Genomic DNA, 22,663 nt, shown 5'->3' with positions numbered 1-22,663 from the left:
TTAGTGGAGTTCTGAATTCATTTTGCATTTGGGTTGGGTACAGGATGACTCCGTGAACAGGTGTCAGCATTTTTTTCTTTCCCTTTTAAGTATAGCCCCATTTCTTGAAAGGCCTTCAGATATCATCAAAGAATATTCTTTGGACTCGGACCTGGATTTGAACCTGGGGTGGGTTACTTAAAACTTCAGATCACCTGTCTTCTTACTATCAAGTGGGGTTAAATATATACCTCATAGAGATGTCTGGAGGATTTCGTTAGAAATAATTAATTCAAAGGGACTGGAAGGTACGGGTACCCAGCCCTCCCTGGCTCCTTCCACTCCCCTTTCTCCTGCTAAAACCATTCAAGGTCCAGGTTGCGGGGCTGCGTTCTGTGGCTGGTGACCGGGGATGCCCGTGCCACATAGAGCCACCACAGGGGACCCTGGTGGGTCAATGAGCAGCAGCAGGACTTCCTTCTGCTGAAAAATTATGACCACTGATCCTGAAAAAAGCCTGGTTATGCCTGCAGAGTATAGAAACCTCAAAAGATGATCAAAGTTCTGAGGAAGCTATATTTAACCAGCCTCCTGCTGTTCAACAAGCTTTCTGGGCAGGTTTATTTCAGGCCCTTTGTAGCCTTCCCACTGACCTTCTGCATCCCTTTTGGCATTTATCTCCATCTGCTGGTACAGTGTGAAAGACACTCCTTCCACGAGGACTCAGGCATCTCTGGTAGCCTTCATGTTTCAGCCCGGTGCACAGGTTCAGGCCTGAGCCAAGATCTTGGAGGAAGAAGAGTCAGTTTCTGGATGACAAGAGAAATAGGGCTTTTTATTCAGTAGGGAAGTATAAATTTTCTATCTCAGCATGAGTTGTTTCCTCCTTCTTCCTCTTCAAGTCAGTTTCTCTTTAAAGTGAACTTCTGGCATGGGAACTGTGAAGTTAGAGCTCTGGAGAACAGTACCAATCCACTCCACACCTAGATCGTGAAACCTTCAGCATTATTTAATTGGCTCACAAATCTGCAATTCGGGCAGGGCTCAGTGACACTTATAGGCAGCACCACCTGAGGCAGCTTGAAGGCCACACAAGGACACTTGGTTGGGGAGTGGGATTGCTAAAAGACTGGCTCCCTTGTCTATCCCACAGGGCATGTGGCAGTGGCTGGGACCTCATTTAAGGCTGAGAACTGCACTTACCTTTTCTATGTGGCCACCTGGCTCCCTGGGTGCTGAGAGCCATAGCCAAGTAGGAATGACACATGGCATTTTGGTTTGAAAGGTGACCCTGCTCAGGGATTAGGGTGGCTCCGGGTTTAGGGTGGATCCTGCTGGGAATAGGGCGGCTCCAGGATTAGGGTGGATCCTGATCCTGCTGCCTCAAGCACCGGCTCCTTTGGAGTTCCCGTTGAGTTCTTGCAGGGTTCTGAGAAAATTGGTGCACGGAGCCGGGTAGAGGCAGTGTGTTCCCAGAACGTGCGTGTAGAGTGCCGGTGAGAGTTCGAGGAATAAAGAGTTGCTGTTTGAATCTATAAGGCTGTGTGGTGGCCCGGTTATTCTGTGCCCAGCCAGACTGCGGCATTTGGCGGCCCGTATGGGGAATGCCTGAAGCTCGGAGGTAAGTGAAATTGCTCGCCCCTGAAGGAGAGCAAAAAAAAAAAAAATGGGTGACCATTTCAAAAAACAATGTGTTCTTGTTTTGATTTATTTTGTTTTTATTTCAAGTTGCCTGTTCCTAGAACTTTCTCAGGCAAACTGGGGAAAATGGTTGACTCAAGGTTTGAAGTTGTTCGCCCCCGAGGAAGAGAAATTGTTAGAGGAAGGAGGCACCCCAGTAAGACCAAGAACAATTAGGGCATATGTTGATACAATACAAAAATGTAGCTCATGGCTTTTTAAAGAGAAGTTGTTGAATATATTACAATGGGACCATCATGGTATCCTGTAGAAGGATTTTTCTTCAACAAGAAAGAGATGGCTAGTTCTGTTTACTACAAAGCTAAAGTGTTAAAATATCAACCACTAAATATAAAATCAAGTACTCTTTACTTATTAAGTTACATAAGGTAATATATTTAAACATTATGTGTGTTTTCATAAACTGTAAATGGAAAAAAAGTTTAATATTGCTTTGTGTCTATGTCTTTGCTGAAACAAGGTTACTAAGAGTTAAGATTCTATCAGGTGTAATTTATATACAAAGAGTATAAGAAGTTTCAGTTGGGTTTCAATTATTGTATTATAGTACCATAAAAAATGAAAATATTTAGAGTAATCTATCTAAATTCAGAAATTTTATAAGGGTTGTTTCACAATGTAAATTTTTAAAAAGGGATAACGGCTACAAAAGAGATATAAAGAGTTGCTGTTTGAATCTACAAGGCTTTTGTGGTGGCTCGGTTATTTTGTGCCTGCTGCAGTCTGGCTGGGCACAAAATAACCGGGCCACCACACAGCCTTGTAGATTCAAACAGCAACTCTTTATTCCTCGAACTCTCACCGGCACTCTACACGCACGTTCTGGGAACACACTGCCTCTACCCGGCTCCGTGCACCAATTTTCTCAGAACCCTGCAAGAACTCAACGGGAACTCCAAAGGAGCCGGTGCTTGAGGCAGCAGGATCAGGATCCACCCTAATCCTGGAGCCGCCCTATTCCCAGCAGGATCCACCCTAAACCCGGAGCCACCCTAATCCCTGAGCAGGGTCACCTTTCAAACCAAAATGCCATGTGTCATTCCTACTTGGCTATGGCTCTCAGCACCTGGGAGCATTGTAACTGGGTTCCAAGAGGGAGAGCCTGAGAGGGATGGGCAGAAGTTATATGACATTTTATGACCTAACTCTGCAAGTCACTTAGCATCTCTTCTACCCTCACCACAGGCTGCCTAGATTCACAGGGAAAGAGGGTGGGCTGATCCCACGGTGGGAGAAGTCTCCTTGTAAAACAGGAGACTTTGCTGTGGCCAGCTGGACCATAGCTTCCTACCACAGAGAGGAACTGGCAGAGGAATGGAGGCTTGGGCTGCTTGTGTGAAAATTAAGGGAAGACAGAATTATTATTTTTTCACTTTATATAGATAACAGTTCTCAAAGACTGGAAAAATATGGTGGGTAGGGGTAGACAACTGGCAATGTAATAGGAAACAGAATTTTCTTAGAAAACAAAGAAGAAGGAGATTAATTTGGAACATGCTGTAAAATGAAGAACCCAAATTGTTTTCACACAAGAATTGTCTTATTTAGAAAAGCCTTCCTTACATCAAGATTATTCATCCAGAGTTGGGATATAGCTCAGTGGTAGAGAGAGCACTTGCCTGAAACACGCAGGGCCTTGGGTTCAATCCTCTGTGCCCCTCTCCCCCCAACACACACACACACACGCACCCACCCGCACACATGCACTCACACACAAATAAGATTTTTCATCCATATCTTAGTATTCTTATGGTTTAATTTTTGACACATCTGGAAATTAACTTTTTTTTAAGATTTTTTTTTTTTTTTAGTTGTAGATTTTGTGTGGTGCTGAGGATCGAACCCAGTGCCTCACGCATGCTAGGTGAACGCTTTACCACTGAGCCACAACCCCAGCCCCAGGAAATTATTTTGATGAAAGGAGAGGGGTAGGTGTTCAGATTAATTTTTAAAAAGTGATTAACTAGTTGGAACATCTGTTTATTGAATAATCATCTTGTCTTTATTTGAAATTTTACTTTTGCTGGGTGCAGTGGTGCATACCTATAATCCCAGCAGCTCAGGAGGCTGAGGCAGGAGGATCCTGAGTTCAAAGCCAGCCTCAGCAACTTAGCTAGTCCCTAAGCAACTTAGCAGGACCCTGTCTCTAAATAAAGTACAAAAAAGGACTGGGAATGTAGCTCAATGGTTAAGTTCCCCTGGGTTCAATCCTTGGCACCAAAAATAAATAAATAAAATTTACATTCTTATACTAAATTCCTGTATATTTTGAAGTCCACTTCTGTAATCAATTATCTATTTTCATCTACCTTATCCTAGTAAGATAACACCCCAACCCATTAGCCAGAGTTGGGTGTAAGCTTAGAAGCAGCTTTACTCTGGCTACTTGACCTCTTAAAGCCTCAAATTCTCTCTGTAAGTTTGGGTAAATATGCATACCTTATTGGGTTATTTTCAAAACTAGGTGACTTAACATGCACAATTGGTCAGCATGGTTTCCAGCACTTCTGCAGGCTGGGTTCTCCAGGAAATTAACTCTCACATGGAGATTCACATGCAGGATGTTTATTTGCAATGCTCTCAAGATCAACAGATGTAGAAGGGCGGGGAAGGAAGCAGGACTGGGTGGAGGGAGATGAGAGTCACAGCCTCAGCTCACCTACTGGGTAAGTCTGAGCTCATAGCCCCACAGCATTGCCTGGCGTTGAATAGGCTTTTGTACACCCACACCAGTGAGTCCTTGCTTGGGATCCACCATGGAAATGGAAGAGGTGGCTCTGTGTGGCTAAGGACATTCCCTGAGGAGCTGATAGCTAGTGGGCTTCCAGCATCTGGGAGACAAGTGCTTTGTTAAGAAGGGATCTTGGTTGCGCATCACAGTATCCAGTATATTGTTCAAAAATGTTTTTGAGTTTTTCTCTTCCTTTTTCCCAACTCTGAGTGAAGGGCCATTTGGGAAAGCTTCATACTGAAGGGTTTCTTGTGCAAGGGTCTCTTTTATGTTGAAATTTCGTTATTGTCAGCATCATGGAGACAGAGAAAAGACATTAAAGATGTACAGTGTGTGTGAGATGCAGGAAGACGGACATGGCTGACAGAGAGGAGCTGGACCAGGATTTGGCAAACCTGAACTTTTCATCTTAGATTAAAACACTTTTCTTGTGATAATTTTTTGTTGTTGTTCTAGATCAGACAGTTGACTCTAAAGGGGTATGCTAATGTGATAACCAGAATATGGAATGACCCTCCCCCACCACCACCACCATGATTATCAGGAACGGGAGCCAGATTTAAAGATAGGTAGTTAGTGTAGTTAGGTAAATCAGGTCTAATACTGAGTAAGATAAAGAAAATGGAGACCATAACAAGAATGGAGTCCAGGTGACCAGAACAATACCTGGGGAAATTGAAATGTTAATGTCCCCAAGGCCCTCCTAAAGAACTGTTAATGAAGTGGCTGCCAGCAAACAGCAGGTGTTAAAGCACCCCAGGCCCTTCCTGCCCAGATTGCTCCTCCAGTCCACCTATCTCCCACCTTTTGGCCTTCCCACCTGCATTCTATCTCTGCAGGATAGAGGGAAACAAAGGACAGGAATGTGGGAGGACTAAAAGAAGACCTTTGTTATAAAAAAGGGAAGACCTCCCCTTCCAAGGATTCCACCTTTCAGGTCCCTTTCTTCCTCTGGGAGGAAGTCTTTTCTTCTTTCCTTTAATAAAGCCTTCCACTTTCCACTCTCCACTTGCCTCTGCATGCTTCTCTGGTGTTATACTTCAGCATTTGGGAAGCAAGGACTTGTCACTGGTAAACGGTGGTAACAGAATCATCTTAGGAAAGTATTAGCATAGATCAAACAAAGTGAGGTCAACAATTTGCTTTTCCTTTTATTATAAAAGTAAAATAAAAAATAGCATTTATAAATCCAACATTTTTCCTTTAAAGTATTTGATCTAAAAAAAACATATTTACAATAGCAAAATGCAGAAAAAGGGGAAAATATCATTTTCGGCACTGATTATAACCATATTTAAATATTGATAAGTTCTTATTTTTTTCAAATCACTGAGATAACCACATTAGAAAAAGCAATGAGCCTTTTTTTTTTTTTTAATTGCACACTAAGTGACTCTGATTTTAAAACACCTCTTTTCTTAATCCTTAATCTGAATGCACAACTGTGCCCTGGACGGCTAGAAAGAAGACCAGGTGGGGACACCCTTTAATGACAGTGGGAATGCAACAGAGGGACAGCAGCAATGACGACAAAAAAGCAACTGTAATCCAGCAGCAGCCAGTAAAGCTCAATAAACTACCTCATCCCCAGGTCACATCAGTTCAGTGCAGTGAGGGGATTGCTAGATACTATCTGCAAGTGAATCAACTAAAACTCATTGAAAAACCAGGAAAGGAAACCACGTTTAGACGGCCTTGAATTAAATCCAGCATGATTCAGGCAGGCCGCTGTTCCTCTGAGCACCTCTGGATGCACTTTACCTTCCTTCTTTTGGACAATGCAGTGGAATTTTAGGACTTTGGTTTATACAGCATGGGAAACTGCCCGCAGGCTAAATTTTGCCTTCTATAGGTCCTTCCTGCCCATAATCGTGGGGCATTTTGTTGAGAGTTAGCAATGAGCTGCTGCTGGTCAGAGACTCTGTAAAGCTGAGTTTGCGGAAGGATGTCTCCACACCACTGTCACAGATGCTGTCATTGTCTCGAAGCTCATCTAAAGAGAGAAAGCATGAATTCACTGGGGGCACAGCTAGGACAAAGACAAAGCCTTTGTTCTCATACACCTGGGCACCAAGTTTGCCTCTGAAAGGCTGTGGATGGACCTTGATGTACACAGCCTGCCCACTGGTTCCACCAGCCACCACATACCCCTTCTGTGACTCCTGCTCATCAGTACTGTTCACAGTGATGTGAAGGGAGAGGGTACCAATGACCTTAAACACTGTGGAGATGTCAGATCCGGCCAATGTTTTCACATCTTTCTCCTGCAATCTAGCCTCTGTTTATCAGAATCTTTTCTGAATTCTCTTGACTCAAAATACACCTTTTTTTTTTTTTTCTTCTTAGAAATCAGGTATAATTTTCCAACCACTGCATTACCTATTTTATAGCTGGAGAAACTGCTGATCCTAGACAAAACTAATTGGTAATCGAAGTAGGAACTAAAAATGAGATCTCTCTCTGAGCCTCACATGTTTTTAACAGTGTACACTGCCTCAAAAACATTTCTGGTAGCAAGAAAGGTGATTTTAATACAAATGCACCTATACTGGAAAATTAATGTGAATTCTCTTTGTTAAAAAGTGTCTTTAGGAATCTAATCAATGCAAATTATTTCCTATATTATGTAAACAGAGACGAGGCACAAGTCTAGAACACACTAATCATAATGCTATCTTCTTATATAGATATGTGTTAGGATATTAAGACTTTAATGATAGTGCCATGCTATTGTCTTGGTACTGATTTACTCAATCAATCAATCAATCAATCATTTTTGGTATCTATTGAGTGCTGGGAAACGTGGTATTTTAAAAATAACTACAAATTGAAGTCTTAATGTGTAAGTATTGACTTTTTTCTTTGAATATTTGTGTAGAAGGAATACCAGGTCATGATATGGAGATCTGGGGTGTTTTCCTGATGGACACATTATTTCTTTCAGCACGGTGCAAATCCTACCTGTCTTAGTACCCAAGGAGGCCCTGCTGTCAAGGTGACATTAGAATTGAAAGTGAATGGCCAGAAGCCGCCTGGTTAGGGAGCTCTCCAGGGAAGGGGAAAAGAAGGTTCAAAAGCCCTTGGGCTGCATCAGACTTTTGAGATCCAGCCTTGTGAGCTGAGGACACACTTGGGAGAGTCAAAAAGCCATCTTTGAAAGAGTGAAGGGGCAAAGCAGGGTCCTGGCCTGATCTCTAAAACCTGAACCAGTGCCAGGCTTACAGTATATGCCAGATAAGGATTTGCTGAGTGGATGAACTGGAGGGAGCACAACTGGAGACCCGTTATCCCAGTAACTGGTGGTCCAGAGACTGGGCGGAGGGAAGACACCAGGACACAAACACAGAGGAGGACGAGGAGCTACAGTAGGAAACCAGGCAAGAAATGAGGGTAGACTGGACTGGGGAGCTGATGGGTTGGATGTGAGGGGAGGAGGGCCATGAAGGACTCATGGGCAATTCTTAGAGTTGGCCTTAACCCCCTGGAGGGGGGCATTGCCTCTTACAGATGGAGCCAAATGGGGTGGTGTGGGTCTCGAGAGGGCTGCCCAGAAGAGGCAGGCAGGTGCAGGACAGGCTCTGGAGAGCTGTAACTTGAATAGGTGGGCATGGAGGAAGCTGCAAGGTGGACGTGCTGTGGAAAGGCCAGGAGTGGAGGCTGAAGTGGGAGGGAGTGGCTGACAGTGACGCTGAGAAAATGGAAAGGGTGATTACCAGATCTGGCAACCGTGACAACAACAGAGCTGGTGGGGGGCTGGGGACAGAACCCACTGGGGTTCAGGCAAAGGACAGAAGGTGAAGAGGAGGAAAGAACAGCTTCAGAACATTCTTTTGAGAAGTGCTGCTGTGCAGAGGAACAGAGAACTGGACTGCAGCTAAAGGGGATGTGGGATCAAGGGGGCCATTTTTTTTTGTTTTGTTTTTAGAGATGAGGAAATTCTAGCCTGCTTGCGAGGTGATCCAGTAGGGTGGCCGGCTGAGGGGTGAGGAGGAACTGCTAATGCAGGCGAGAGAGGCAAGGATTAGGGAAGCCAGGACCTGCGAGAGGGGAGGGACCCTCAGCACTTAACCACTAAGCCCTTTTGGAAAGGGTCCATGTGAGCACAGGCATGGTCTGGGGGCTGCAGACTTGACGATGCCAAGATGAGACGCTTCTTGTGGCTTTTTTATTCCCAATGGTGTGTGAGGCAAGAGTACAGGACGAGTAAGGAGAGGGGAGGGGTCCTGGGGGCTTAGAGACAGAAAGCATGAAATGTTTGTCCAGAGTGGAAGAATAAAATTATCGAGAAATACAGGACGCGTGGGCTGTGTGGAGGGTCCATTCCCTACGGGTCCGTGCTTTCCGGTGGGATGACAGATGGTATATCAACACTGGGAGTTGCAGTCAGTGCCACAAGCATGGGAGAGGGAGCCGAGGGCAGGGGATCACAAAGAGGAAGTACATGGAGAACTGCAGTGCGGGGGTGTAGACACCCATTTGTCATCTGGGTTCCAGTCCTCATTCTACAAACCTTAGACTTTACATTTTTCTCTCTCTGAATCTCCCTCTCTTTACACTTAAGAGAGCGAGAACAGGAACAGTACCCTCATGAAGAGTAGCGTCCAGAGGGGTAGAGAGTAAAACAGAGGACAGAGCAGTCTTACCAGAGGATATATTCAGGAGATGTTGGGGAGGGAGCTGGAATATGCCAAGAGAAGACACCAGCCTCGGGGAGCAGGGAGATCTCTCCACTGCTTTGTCTGTCTTTTATCTTTACCTATTTGCTGCCTTGTTGAGGAAGGCAAGAAAGGCAGTGAATGGGCCTGAGAGGTGGTCTTCACGGGGCTGGAGGCTTCCGAGGTGCAGAAGGCAGCCTGGATCACTTCGATTGCTTCGGTGTAGCCCATCTGTCTCAGGGCCTCTACCAGCTCTTTGATGGTCCCCCCAGAGACCTGTGAGGAAAACCAAGAGCATGTTCTTTTGTGTTTGAGTCACCATGCAGGCTGTAGACACCAACACCCATCCCTTGTCCTCTTCCAAGCTGTCTTGTCTGCTCAGAGAGAGCAATGTGGGACTGGAAAGGGCAGAGGGAAAAGTGACTGAGAAAACACTCTGTCTTTGAGTCAGGTTTCCTGTTTCTGCTCAAAGATCACTCAGGAAATCACAGAGAAGCAGTTTATCATGAAAACATACCACACACACAAACACACACACACACACACAGCGTGTGTTGAGGCAGTAAAACACTACCTAGAGTAAAGTACCCTTGTGTAAGCCAACGCTGTAAAATACACAGAGAGATAATAGCTAACAATGCCACTTTCAAAAGAAAATAAATACATTCCATGTTTTTCTCCCTTTTATTTTTAGAAATGAAACCACCACCTGGTAATGGCTCCACCAGGAATCACCCAGCACAACAACGATTCCGTGTCCTGACACGTGACCAGGGCATGCTCCTGGGGTCAGGAAGGTGTGCGGTTTTGTGACAACCTCAACTCTCTAAGCAGCATTTCTGCAGGAAGTCTCCAGGTGTTTAAAAACAGGGAGCTTCTCAAAGCTTCTGAACACAGACTTCTCAGGAAAATGGGCTTCCATCCTGACCTGGGTGCCCATCCAAGCCCTTGGGACAGAACTGGTTTTCTTTGTCCAAGTTAAGGAGCAGGGAAGGGGCTTGTGCCTTGGCCAGGGATGGTAACAGGACAGTTAAATAAAAATGGTTAAATATATAGGGAGATGTGGTACCTCATAGTTGTCCATGAGAGTTTTGGAAGGAGCAGGACTCAGCCGGAAAGCATTATTAAGTATCCCCAGACCTAACTTCTGTGCCAGAGTAGCCCAGTTTTTGTCTGGATCAGGGATTTCTAGCAACTTGTAGAGCTGCAGTTTTGCATCTTCGGTCAGCTGTTTCATGTCTCCTGAAGGAAATGAAGAAACACCGTTGTCCTAACCTACAGGGACAGATTCCTGCCACCTGGTTTGCCCTTACTCCTAGTGGAAGCAACCAAGCTTCTCAACTTGAAAGCCCAGCTGAGCCAAAGCAGGATATATTTAGATTAAGTCCAGATAGTCCCTTTTCAAACCTCTAGGGCCTTTTGATTCTAGAATGAAAACTCTGCCTTTCTCAGGACATCCTGGATAGTGCTGCATCTCTCCCTCCCCCTTTGAAAGGCAGTGTGGAGCCAGTACTGGTGAAGAGAAGCTGGTTCCACCACAACCTACCTTGTGCCAGCAAATCCTCAGATGTAAACTCTGGCTCATAGGGCTTCCCATTTAAGATGTCAAATACCTGTTAGGAAAACACAGGAACACATTACACAGAAATGTCTTAAGTTAAAAAAAAAAATCCACAGCTATGCCAGTCTTTCCAGTGCTCTTTGTCACTGGTGAACCTGGTGAAGATGACCCAGGGTCACTGAAGGATGTGAGCTTTCTGTGTTCTGGGCAAAGCCTTCTGGAGCAGATGAGGTACCATCATGCAGGGGGCTGAGGGGGATGGGATGACTGTGGAATCTCCAGGTCACTCCGCCCTACACGAACTGAACTGGGCCATCAGGAAGCACATAAGCATCTCTCTCTCTCTCTCTCTCTTTAAGATGTGGAGTACCTGCCCCTAGAAAAGTCCCCTGTGGTGTCAGAAGTCTGTATGATGACAGCTCCTCCCTCTGGCTCTTCTCTCTGGGTCACAAAGACCTAGTATCTGCTCTTCCCCTTTAGATCTCAGTTCAGTGGCATTTTGAGAAAGCTCTGAATCTACTTATCTGTTCATATTTATGGAAATCCTCTGAAGAATTCCCCGTTTATTTTTATGTTCCAAAATCACTCACCTAAGTTCTGAGCAAATGATAGTACTGATCCTGGCTTCAGAAATCCAGACGGTAATAATTCTGGCACATGCTTGAAATGCAGAACTCTCATGTGAAGTTTGTGCTCCCTCGTTTCTAACCTTGCTCACATCTCGACTCTGATCTGATTAGACATACACTTTTACATTCTGAGCCCATCTGACCTAGATCTTTCATGGATAGGCTTTTCAAGATAAATATAAAGTTGGCTCTTGACAGGCAGACTTTCTTAAAAATGAAAGCATGTTCTTTAGGGAATAAAGCACCCGAAGGCCATCTGTTCTTACCTTCCTGAACCTCTGGCTTCCTCAGCAGCCATCAGATGGACGGAGCAGCACTTACCTGCCAGTTGGCGGCCATGTCTAGGGGTGTGGTTCCAGGCACAACCCCTTCGTCCTCTCCTGCCTTTTCCCAAGAGTCATCCAGGTCATAAAGAGGCTCAAAGTTCTCCACCAGTGGATCTGCTCCTGTGAAGTTGGGTGGCACTGTGTTAGGTAAACCCAGATCTCAACCACCAACAGCCTACAGGGGTTGCATTTCAAAAGCAAAGCTGGAGGTAATTACCTGGATAATTTCTAATGCATGAGACATGTTTCTACTGAAATATCCAAAGAACATCTTTTTAAATTCTAATTTACTTCGACTATAAAGGTGTCCTAGTACCCAAGGACATTATTGAAAACAAGACTCCAAATACTCTTTTACATTCAACTCTACAGGATATTTTTCAATTGAATGATGTATCTTAATCTGAGGACCAATGGACAGTTGTTAATAGAGACTAGGGTGCACTCTGAGGATCAGTGTCCTAAATGTTTAAAATTATGACTGCCCATGAGCATCTCTCACCTTCTTCTCTCCCTCACTCAAAAGAGCAAAGACGCTTGATGTCTAGTGACAGCCTGGTCAGTTTTATTCTTGGGTACAACACTGCCAGAGCCCTGATCCTTAAACAGAAAAACATCAAAAGAATCTTCTGCTAGGATGTGTAGTTACTAAAAAATTTAGGGCCAATGAATCTTGGGAAATCTAGTCTATTCTTGAACTTCTAGCACAAAACACCGAAAGTAACTCAAAGATTAGGGTGAGATCACTTATCAAAAGTTTTGAGACTATTCCTATCAGAGAGTGATTAGCCTCGTGTCTAATGAACTACTCAGCACACCCTTTTGGGACAAAGAACTTGTTTTTATTTTTCTGGCAGAACATTTGTTTTGGGCTAACTTCAAAAATGGGGGACTGCTTAATGAAAGCCAAAGAAGGATTGCTGAACTATTTCTAGCTTTCACTCCACCAAGCCTGGCCTGAACTAAGAAGCAGTAAGTGTAACCTGAACATACAAATGTGGAGAAACCAAGACCAACAATTTCCAGGACTAACAACTGGAGAGGTCAAGCTATGGCTGTTCCTTAAATGCTCTTCTTCATGCCTCTGAGCTTGGAACTAGGCTTTTCATCTGAGAAACTGCTGTCTAGCCTGAAGGCATTTCTTCCATAAAACTGGTGACTTTCAAAACAATTTACCACCTCTGAGACCAGGGCCTCTCGGTAAAGAACACATTCAATTTAAAGGCTGCTGCGTATGTGGGGTATGACTTGAAAAGTTCCTGTATCTTCAGAACAGCACCATAGCCTGCTCTGTTTTCTTGAATTTCTGAAGCATTTACCTTCTAAAAATTTTAAAATAACTTCTAAATTAAATCAGATATGTCAGGGCAAGCTTGAGATACCCATTTCATTAAATATTTTTTAAGGTTCTAAATATGCAAGGTACTGGAAATTTGAAGAGTAGAAATAATTTTCTATCCTTTGCAGGATTAGAGAATTAAATGGAATAACATCTGCAAACTCACAAGCTAGGAAGATGGGAAAAAAATGGTGAGAGGATAAAGTTTGGAGGTTTGGTCTGTGGAGGTGTGACATACAGGAGTGGGGTCTAGTGGCCTCTCTAGTCTGATTCACTGGTTCTAAGATATTGAATGAACAATGCTTATCTCAAATGATTATTGTGGATTTAGTGAGACTAATGAGACAGTGCATGTAAAATACCAGCACAGTGCCTGATACACAGTAAGGCCAATATGTGATAGCAGTTTTTAGTGTTTTATGTGTAACAATAGTCAATAGGTAGCCCATTGGCTTTTGCCTATTCTTTCAACTTCTAAGAAACCTTTCTTGTAAAATGAAGTTTTTAAATTATTTCTTCCTTTCTTGTGAAGGAAGTCTTTAAATATTTTTCTTCTAGAGACTTCTGATGTAATCAGAGACTGACACAGCTCAGAATTCTCTAAGGAAGTAAACTCTACTTTAAGAAGATCCCTTGCTTTGGGAATCAACCTAAATAATCCAAATCCAATACATACAGATAAGTCAGAGAGTGAAAACTAACATGATGATGAGAGTAAAACCCTGATCTGGTCCAAATAGTGCCTTAATGATAGTTGAAAATGTGATTGGTCAATAAATGAGCCAAGGACTGAATAGACACTTCTCAGAAGAGGATATACAATCAATCAACAAATATATGAAAAAATGCTCATCATCTCTGGCAATCAGAGAAATGCAAATCAAAACTACTCTAAGATATCATCTCACTCCAGTCAGAATGGCAGCTATTATGAAGACAAACAACAATAAGTGTTGGCGAGGATGTGGGGAAAAAGGTACGCTCATACATTGCTGGTGGAACTGCAAATTGGTGCAGCCAATTTGGAACAGTATGGAGATTCCTTGGAAATCTGGGAATGGAACCACCATTTGACCCAGCTATTCCTCTTCTCGGACTATACCCAAAGGACCTAAAAACAGCATACTACAGGGACACAGCCACATCAATGTTTATAGCAGCACAATTCACAATATCTAAACTGTGGAGCCAACCTAGATGTCCTTCAGTGGATGAATGGATAAAAAAAATGTGGCATTTATACACAATATTACTCAGCACTTTAGAAAAGAACAAAATCATGGCATTTGCAGGTAAATGGATGGCGTTAGAGAAGATTATGCTAAGTGAAGTTAGCCAATCCCAAAAAAACAAATGCCAAATGTTTTCTCTGATATAAGGGGGGTGACTCAAAGTAGGATAGGGAGGGAGAGTATGGGAGGAAGATTATTTCTAGATAGGGAAGAGGGGTGGGAGGGAAAGGAGGGAGAAGGGGGTTAGCAAGGATGGTGGAATGTGATGGTCATCATTATACAAAATACATGTATCAAGATTTGAATTTGGTGTCAACATACCTTATATACCAACAGAGACATGAAAAATTGTGGTATATATGTGTATTAAGAACTATAATGCAAAAAAAGAGTACACGTATCATGGCATAATTTGGTGTGAACATACTTTAAATAAAGAGTTACAAAAAATTGTGCTGTTTATGTGTAATAATGAGTGTAATGCATTCCACTATTGTTGTGTATTTAAAAAATAAATAAATTTAAAAAAATATCTCACTTTTTCACCCAGTTAAAAAAAAAACAAAGAAAATGTGATTGTTCATATAATATTTATACCCACACTTTCAGCAGCATGTCTGAGGCCAAAAGGCAGCAACAGTGCTGCTCTGAAGTCAGGTTTGCATTTCAGATAACTGTCCATCAATGATGGCAGGGCCACCTACCTGCTGCTTTTAGAAGAGCTGCCAGCTTGGTGGACCCTCTCCCGGCTGCGATGTGTAGGGGTGTAGTTCCATCATAGGTGGTACTGTCTACGTGGGCATCCCCCTAAGGCCAAGCCCATACAGAGAAGAGTTAGTGAAAGGTGCTCTTGGCCTTTTGCCCTCACCTGCCCCTGTATATGACCCCTCAGGTCACATTACTAGCCCAGTTGCTACTTGGACTGGCTCTGCCATTGAAGAAATCCTTAATTAGAGATGAGGGGCAAAAGGTGGGGGGAATGCCTGAAGGTGCTACTCTGAAGTCTTGCAAAAATGTCAAATAAGTAGAGCGAGGTGTGAGGAGGAAGGCTGTTTCTGACATCAGTTTTTGAAAAGATTTCTCCCCTGGGAATTCAATGCAAAGACAAGTGTGTCTTTCACCTCCAGGAGCAGGCAGCCCGCCAAGGAGATGTTGTCATGCTCCACAGCCAGGTGCAGTGCTGTTCGCCCGGACTTCTGCTCCTGAGCATTGACGTCTGCTCCGGCGGCCACCAGCAGCAGCAGACACGGCAGGCTGTTGCTCATCACAGCTATGTGAATGGCATTCAGACCTAGGGCCCAAGCACAGGGACAGACACAGGGTGGGGATGCTGCTCACTGACAGCCCTCAGTGAAGCTGAAGGGATGGCAAAACTGGATCCCAGGGAGGGAAGCCGTCAGGTTTCAGCACTAACAGTGTTGAAAGAGTCTCAGCTCAGGGTTTTCTGTAAAGGCTCTATAAGTCTATTGTTCTGTCTTAAAAACCCACACTCTCCTATTATGCTCTCAAGAGACACTGAATAAATAAACATTCTCCAAGTAAATGATGCTTTATGTACTTCAAGACGAGTGTTTGCTCAAGCCTCTGCTTTTTCCTCCTACTGACTAACCATTCCAAAATGTCTTTAAAGGCATTAGTTACAGTGAGCCACAAAATTCCACCAAGATAGGACCAACTCCAGGTGACTAAGGAAAAGCACTATGAGTGAAACTCAAGTAACACACATGAGTGAGCATCTAGTAGGTGAACAGGAGAAGGCTGTACCAGCAATGGTGACTCTTACCTTCCCCGTTGGGACGGTCGATAAGTAGTGCTGCCTTTTTGTGCTTGAGTAAGACACTGAGAACTTTATCATGTCCTTCTTTGGCAGCTAGGTGCAAAACAGAGTTACCCAAGCGGTCCAGAAGGCTCAGGTCAGCCCCGGCACTCAGCAAGTCCTCTACCACATCTTCTTGCTTAGTGATCACTGCCAAGTGCAAGGGCGTCTAAGTAGAGAAAGGGAAGGAGATTCACTGTCACTCCCACGGGTTGGGAGCTGTTATAGCAGTACAGGACATCAGACTGCAGGGCCATTTCCCATTCCTCGATTATCTCCTGATCTTGGCAAAGAAGCTCCCTGTTCCATACCATCTTCTAACAAAGCAAGTGTACTAAACTAACATTTAATCATTCCATAATTGAGATTATTAGGATGATTTTACATTTATCACTTTCAACAGCTTTCTTGTTTCGTTTTTTTTTTGCCATTATACGTGTGCTTTGTTATTTTTTTTTTTTGCATTACAATTCTTTCTTCTTTAAAATATTTATTTCTTTAGTTGTAGTTGGACACAATACCTCTATTTGTTTCCATGTGGTGCTGAGGATTGAACCCAGGGCCTCATGCTTGCTAGGGGAGCGTGCTGCCACTGAACCACAATGCCAGCCCGCATTACAATTCTTAACACACATATATACCACAATTTTTCATATCTCTATGTTGACACTGAATTCAAGTCTTCATACATGTGCTTTGTATAATGATGACCATCACATTCCACCATCCTTGCTAATCCTGTGTCCTCCCTTTCCCTCCCATCCCTCTTCCCTATCTAGATTTCTTGTTTCTTTTTTTTTTTAGAGAGAGAGAGAGAAAGAGAGAGAGAATATTTTTTAATATTTATTTTTCTGTTTTCGGTGGACACAACATCTTTATTTTACTTTGTGTGGTGCTGAGGATCAAACCCAGCGCCCTGTGCATTCCAGGCGAGTGCGTTACCGCTTGAGCCACATCCCCAGCCCTAGATTTCTTGTTTCTTAACATAGCCCATTTGTCATTTCTTTAGCTCATATCATAGTAAATATGGTCCTTTTGAGTTTCTAGTAACAATCTAACTTCAGTTGATAATCCCATTTGTTAGCAAATCAAGACTATGATTTTACTGAAGGAATGTAAATAGACTTCTCAATAAAAAAAAAAGATTAACAAAGGGGCCATCATTATATACTGATACAGAAAATAAATGCATTAAGTTAAAAAATATCGTTGCATAGACTGGGTTCCTGAGACCAATCATTGTAACTCCTCTACTTCCAATTCATAGTTGGTGATGCAGGTTCCTAAGTGGCATAATGAGGACAATACAACTATGTCACTAAAAGGGCTCAGATGAACAGAAAAGCTGAGTTGCTGGAACCTAAGAGATAAAACAGTTCATTAGACTACCCTGCCCACGAAGTAGTGGGCGAATGCAAATGAGATGTTTCAAAAGCCGTGTTTTCAAAACACAGCAAGACAAACCCAACCTTGAAAGCATCTTTCAAAAAAAACCTGAATCACTGACAGAGAACAGGGTATATTTTTAAGAATAAAAAATCAGTCTATTTCACAGGAGCCTAACTAGAAAAGCCAGCCTGCCTAGCAGCGATTTGCCTAAACTCCCTTACAGCAAGCAGTTGCTGGCCATAGCAGCAATGGAAGGGGAGCCACCAACATCCTAGACGGCGTGGGCGGCCACGCCACAGGGAGCTGCCACAATGAAGATGGCCAGGCTGTGTACATGGCAGTTACAGCAACTCCGGAACCCAGCAGAAATGAGACCGGAGTGTGTGTGTTGCTGACTTATCATTCTCGCTCGATTCTTTCACATCCTAGGATTATAAATCCTGGCTTGAAATGGAATGATCTTCTCAAAACTTGTGGTGTTGTTACCAAGAGCCTTCCACTCAAAAATGAATCAGTCAACAAAGGCTGCACTTACTAGACTGCCATGGGAAGTGGGAAAAAGAAAGAATGAAATTGTAAAAAAGACCTCAAGTTGTAAGGGGTGTGTGTGTATGTGTGTGTGTGTGTATAATTACAGGTACTTATACATATAATTCAGAAACTGAGATTTATCTCTAGTTTTACTATAGTTTTTTATGCCATACAAATTTTCTTATCATGAAAAAAAAGTTTTTTTTAAAAAAGTTTTTCCCTCAGTGCCACCAAATGTTTTCTGTGACATTTTAGGTTTCTGGATCTTAAAACCCAGGGCTGTATCTTAAACAATTATAAGTGTGGGACTCTGGGACCACACATGCCATGTTTTGTGGTGCCACGTGTGTCTCCAGCAGACATCACGGAGGACCAAGTACATGCTCAAATGTCGCAGAAACCCACAAATCTACAAGAGGACGTGGGTGAAGGCACTCACTGCAGTAATGTTTGCCCAGGTGGGAAGTTAGCAGTAGTGAATGTCTACTACTGGAAAAAAGCACCTCGAGGCTGAAGAAGCACACTATGGGATTCTGTTCAGGAGCAATAACAATGAACCATATGCAGAACTGTATGGATAAATTCAATAAATAGCCAAGGTAGAAACAGTGACACAGAGTAAAATGTCACACATCTAAAAAATGCATGTATGAATAACTATATGTATTTTATAAATAAAAGCTATATGTATTATACATTAAATGTTATATATACACATATAATTATGTTTAATATAATTATATATTATATAGTAGTGTGTATATTAACTATTAGCAGCCATTAAATATACTACCATCTCTAACTGTTATAACTTCCTATGCATCTATAATCATATCAAATTAAAAATTAAGAAAAAGGTTAATGCATGTGGGAGATGCATGTATAATATAATATATATTATAATATGTAATAAATATAACATACAATTTTAATTAATCAATTAATCAATCAATCAATTAATTATTTATTTTTTGGAGCCAAGATCTTGTGGTATTACCCAGGCGGACTGAACTCTTGGGCTGAAGGGATCGTCCTACCTCAGTCTCCCAATTAGTTGGGACTACCTATATGCCAATACTCCTGGCAACACCACAGAGATATGCACAAATAAGTGCATGTAAGACTGGGGAAATCTCATTAGGACCTGTGGATTATATCAGTATTATTTGTTGGTTTTTATACTGTGTTATATTTATGCAACACAGTGGAAGAAACTGGATGAGGGAACCTCCTATTAGCAGCCATTAAATATACTACCATCTCTCACTATGTTATAACTTCCTATGAATCTATAATCATATCAAATTAAAAATTAAGAAAAAGGTTAATGCATGTGGGAGATGCATGTATAATATAATGTGGGTTGTATGTGAGAGTACTACAGTATCTATGTATTTCAACTGCACACACACATATAGCCAGCTCTTAGGAAAGTACTATACCTACAAACGCAACAGTTAGCTTTGGAAGTAGGGCTAGAGGACTTGTGCATTGCCATGGAGGGCAACTTTGACTTCCCAATGTACGTCCTTTTGCAGTATTTTATAAAACAATAACTGTATGTTATATTTATTAAAATTAAAAACATAAAAGAAAAATACATGCATGAAAAACACTGATGTTTTATGGAACATATACAATAAAACAATTCATGTCAAATAATGGAGTGGTTGTTGTTGGGGAAGGTAAATATAATTTAAAGAGAATATTCTTAGAAAAATCCTAACTCCATGCTCTTGGTCTATTTTGAACATCTCTCTACAGGGTGGGTGGGAGAGGAATTTGATCATGACAGATGGTCACAGAAATGTACTTTCAAGATTAGTGAAAGGTATCTGGAGAAAATGTTTAAGATGAATACCAAATAATCCATATAACTTAGATAATTGTATAGTTTTTTTTTTTTATCAAAAATAGTTATCAGAAAACTTGACAACAGATAAACGAGAGTTCACATCTTAGCATTTTCTTATTCTCAAATTCAAGGTTGTCACTGGGTATGCCCACCAAAAGACATACCAAGAAATCCAGATTGTCTGCCCATTAACCAGAACAGTGGGGAGCTGGGGAAAATGGAGCTGTATTCTCCTGAGGGTTTCTGAATTAAAAGGGGCAGAAGTGTTCTTGGCCGTGTAATGAACTGAAGTCTCTAATGGATTGAAGAGTCTCAATGTATGTAACCAAATGATACAGAAAGGAGTTTAGCACATAATAAATCACAGCTACTAATCCTGTTGTGCTGTGTCCTTTGCAGATCCTATTTATAAACAGAAAAACAAGTGGCACTTCCTTGAATCTGACCTACAGACAGTGGAGGCAAGTAGTCTTTGAAAGGAGGACTGAGAAACTACACCATCCTGCTCTTGGTTTGGTTCATTCACTGGTAATGTTTAAAGACACAATCAAGACTCTGAGAGAATAAATCCTTGTGGGACAAAGGACTTTCCAAATACCAAAAGCCCCCAAAATGATATGAAAGTCTGAAGAAGATATTCCTTTAAATATAAATTTAAAATCAGACTTCATCCTAGTTATTTTATACAGTGAGTTAGTGAAGAGTCCCTACTGTTATTTTCCTCTTGATATGAAGCACAACAGCTAGAGAACAATACTAATGTCCAATATTGAGTGAAATAGTTACTTCCAGATAGAAATTTACTGAGAACTACAAATCAATATTTCAGTACTTTTGTTTGTGGAGAGGTAACCGGATTGAATATGGGGGCACTCGACCACTGAGCCACATCCCCAGCCCAATTTTGTATTTTATTTAGAGACAGGGTCTCACTGAGTTGCTTGGCACCTCGCCATTGCTGAGGCTGGCTCTGAACTCATGATCCTCCTGCCTCAGCCTCCCAAGCGGCTGGGATTACAGGCATGTGCCACAGCACCTGGCTAGTATTTTTGTACTTTTAAAGCACATTTTAAAATATGAGAATAAAAAGGAAATAACTTAAATGCTCTGCACTCAAAACAAAGAAATCCCAGGGAACTGGAGCTCTTACTAGTAAATAATTATACACGATGGCTGGGCATATTTTGGAAAGACAGCTCCGTGGGAAAAGGGCTCAGGGGAGGGGAGAGGAAGAATCCCTCAGTGGTGGAATGGCATCTTGGACTTGGACTCTGGGCTCCCAACACCCTGCACCCAGGCTTTGGATATGTCCAAGCACTTTCCACTGGCCATCCCTGCCTCACCCTGAAATCTGCATGTACCCATCAGGCTCTCACTGAGTCTCCAGTTACCCTCGTTTTCTAATGTAGAGCCCCTTGGGTAGCTTTGCAGGTAGGGCCCGGCTAATTTCTGTTTAAAACTCACTTGGGCAAAAACTCTGGTGTACCCAATTTTTCCACTTTGATCTGTTTTTCAGTTTTTGAAAAACACCTTTTCCTCCTCACATAACCCCTTCACCTCTCTGTGTTCAGATTTCGGTATCTGAAATCTGATTTGATATACATTTAATCTGGCTGTTGTCAAAGTGCATTTCGGTAGACCTCAGAATTCTCATACAGTATTGGCTTCTCAGAAAAACCCAATTTTTTTTTTCAACTTTATTTTTCTTGACAGATGTGACATTTTTTACTCTAGGTTCTCTGTCTAAAATGTAACTCTTTGATTTTTCAAGTTTAAAGTGTGCCTTTCCCCAGCGGGATGCTGACTTTCAGTATAGGGTGATTGCTATCATCACCACAGATAAAAAGATTCTAATTCAAAAAATAACATTCCCAACTCACGGGCTTTTAGAATTACCAACAAAGTTTTGTTGTGTTTTTGATGGAAACATTACCAAAATAGTATATACACACATATAAAAAAAGAAAACAAAACAGTTTTTCTTCAGTTTTCCTCCTTGAGATTTCTGCTTACCTGGTACAGATCATTTCTCATGTTGATAATGTCATCAGAAATCAAACCAGATGTAACTTCTAGCAGATCTCTCACAAGCTGAGCATGAAGGTGGATGATGGCTAAGTGTAAGACACTGGAATGGAAATACAGAATTAACTAAGGTGTTAATGAACAAAAAGAGTCTCAAGAAGTGATTCGACTTGAAGATAGAACCTGACTCTCATACTTAGTTTTATTTGGCCCTAAAATGTTTTAAATTTATAAAATGTCTTGATTGGAGGTAGAATACTCTCTCCAGAGGATCTGCCCCTCCTAACCCCTCATCTAGGACTGCTATGCTCATAAATGGTCTGGTCTCTGCCTGGCCTCCGGAGTGTTTGTATCTGACCCCTTGAAGTGCAGAGGCACCCCGGCTTCAAGGTGGAGGAATCTAAGCTCAAATCCTAGATTTACGTCACCATAGCTTTGGGCTTCTTCTCTGCTACCTCTTCTCTGATGTTCTCAGACATAGACATTTTCAGAAAAATTTAGTTACTTAGCCCTTCCACCTGCTTCAAGGTATAGTGTTGTGCCTTTTTAAAGATCTTCCTATATCCCAAGAGAATGGAAGCAGACTTAACTACTGGGAGAAAAATCTGAATTCCCTGCTAGGTTAGGCAACTGCAGTTTTCTGTATGCTACACTCCTTCTCTGGCTTGTGGTCTTTTTTGGGGCAGGTTCAATGTCCAGTCAGCTAGAAGGCCCTCGCACACAGTTTAAGCAGGAACACAAGAATAAAGGAATGTTGGGGGCTGATGATAAAGAGTTTGAAAATACTGGTGGGTGTCAAGCATCATCCTGGGATAATTCTTTTAAGTTGTTAGAACACTAATTATTAAAATTAATTTGAAACAACTCATAATGACAAATGTGGCTTCTATTGGT

General features: G+C 42.2%; 1 protein-coding gene and 1 long non-coding RNA gene across 3 annotated transcripts in view; one reads left to right on the top strand and one right to left on the bottom strand.

The window, feature by feature from the left end:
* Nucleotides 1-1,307: 1,307 nt before the first annotated feature.
* On the top strand, nucleotides 1,308-12,426 carry LOC125619797. The gene is made up of 3 exons (XR_007351390.1): nucleotides 1,308-1,521; nucleotides 3,492-3,502; nucleotides 12,416-12,426. It is a non-coding gene; the product is annotated as an uncharacterized LOC125619797 (long non-coding RNA).
* Nfkb1 (nuclear factor kappa B subunit 1) overlaps nucleotides 6,029-22,663 on the bottom strand; it is a 115,019-nt gene continuing 98,384 nt past the window's right edge. For both annotated transcript variants that reach the window (XM_015484602.2, XM_015484603.2), the window contains exons 16-24: nucleotides 21,758-21,872; nucleotides 15,937-16,138; nucleotides 15,275-15,444; nucleotides 14,858-14,960; nucleotides 11,578-11,702; nucleotides 10,613-10,679; nucleotides 10,136-10,308; nucleotides 9,168-9,342; nucleotides 6,029-6,404 (exon numbers count right to left, since the gene is read on the bottom strand). In XM_015484602.2, the coding sequence (XP_015340088.1) occupies nucleotides 6,244-6,404; nucleotides 9,168-9,342; nucleotides 10,136-10,308; nucleotides 10,613-10,679; nucleotides 11,578-11,702; nucleotides 14,858-14,960; nucleotides 15,275-15,444; nucleotides 15,937-16,138; nucleotides 21,758-21,872 (1,291 nt within the window). In that variant the 3' untranslated portion in view covers nucleotides 6,029-6,243. The remainder of the gene's footprint in view (nucleotides 6,405-9,167; nucleotides 9,343-10,135; nucleotides 10,309-10,612; nucleotides 10,680-11,577; nucleotides 11,703-14,857; nucleotides 14,961-15,274; nucleotides 15,445-15,936; nucleotides 16,139-21,757; nucleotides 21,873-22,663) is intronic.

Source organism: Marmota marmota, unplaced genomic scaffold (genome assembly GCF_001458135.2).
Source record: "Marmota marmota marmota unplaced genomic scaffold, marMar, whole genome shotgun sequence".
Classification (NCBI taxonomy): Eukaryota; Metazoa; Chordata; class Mammalia; order Rodentia; family Sciuridae; genus Marmota; species Marmota marmota.
Note: the sequence above shows the minus strand (reverse complement) of the source record. Positions and strands in the feature narration are given on the sequence as shown.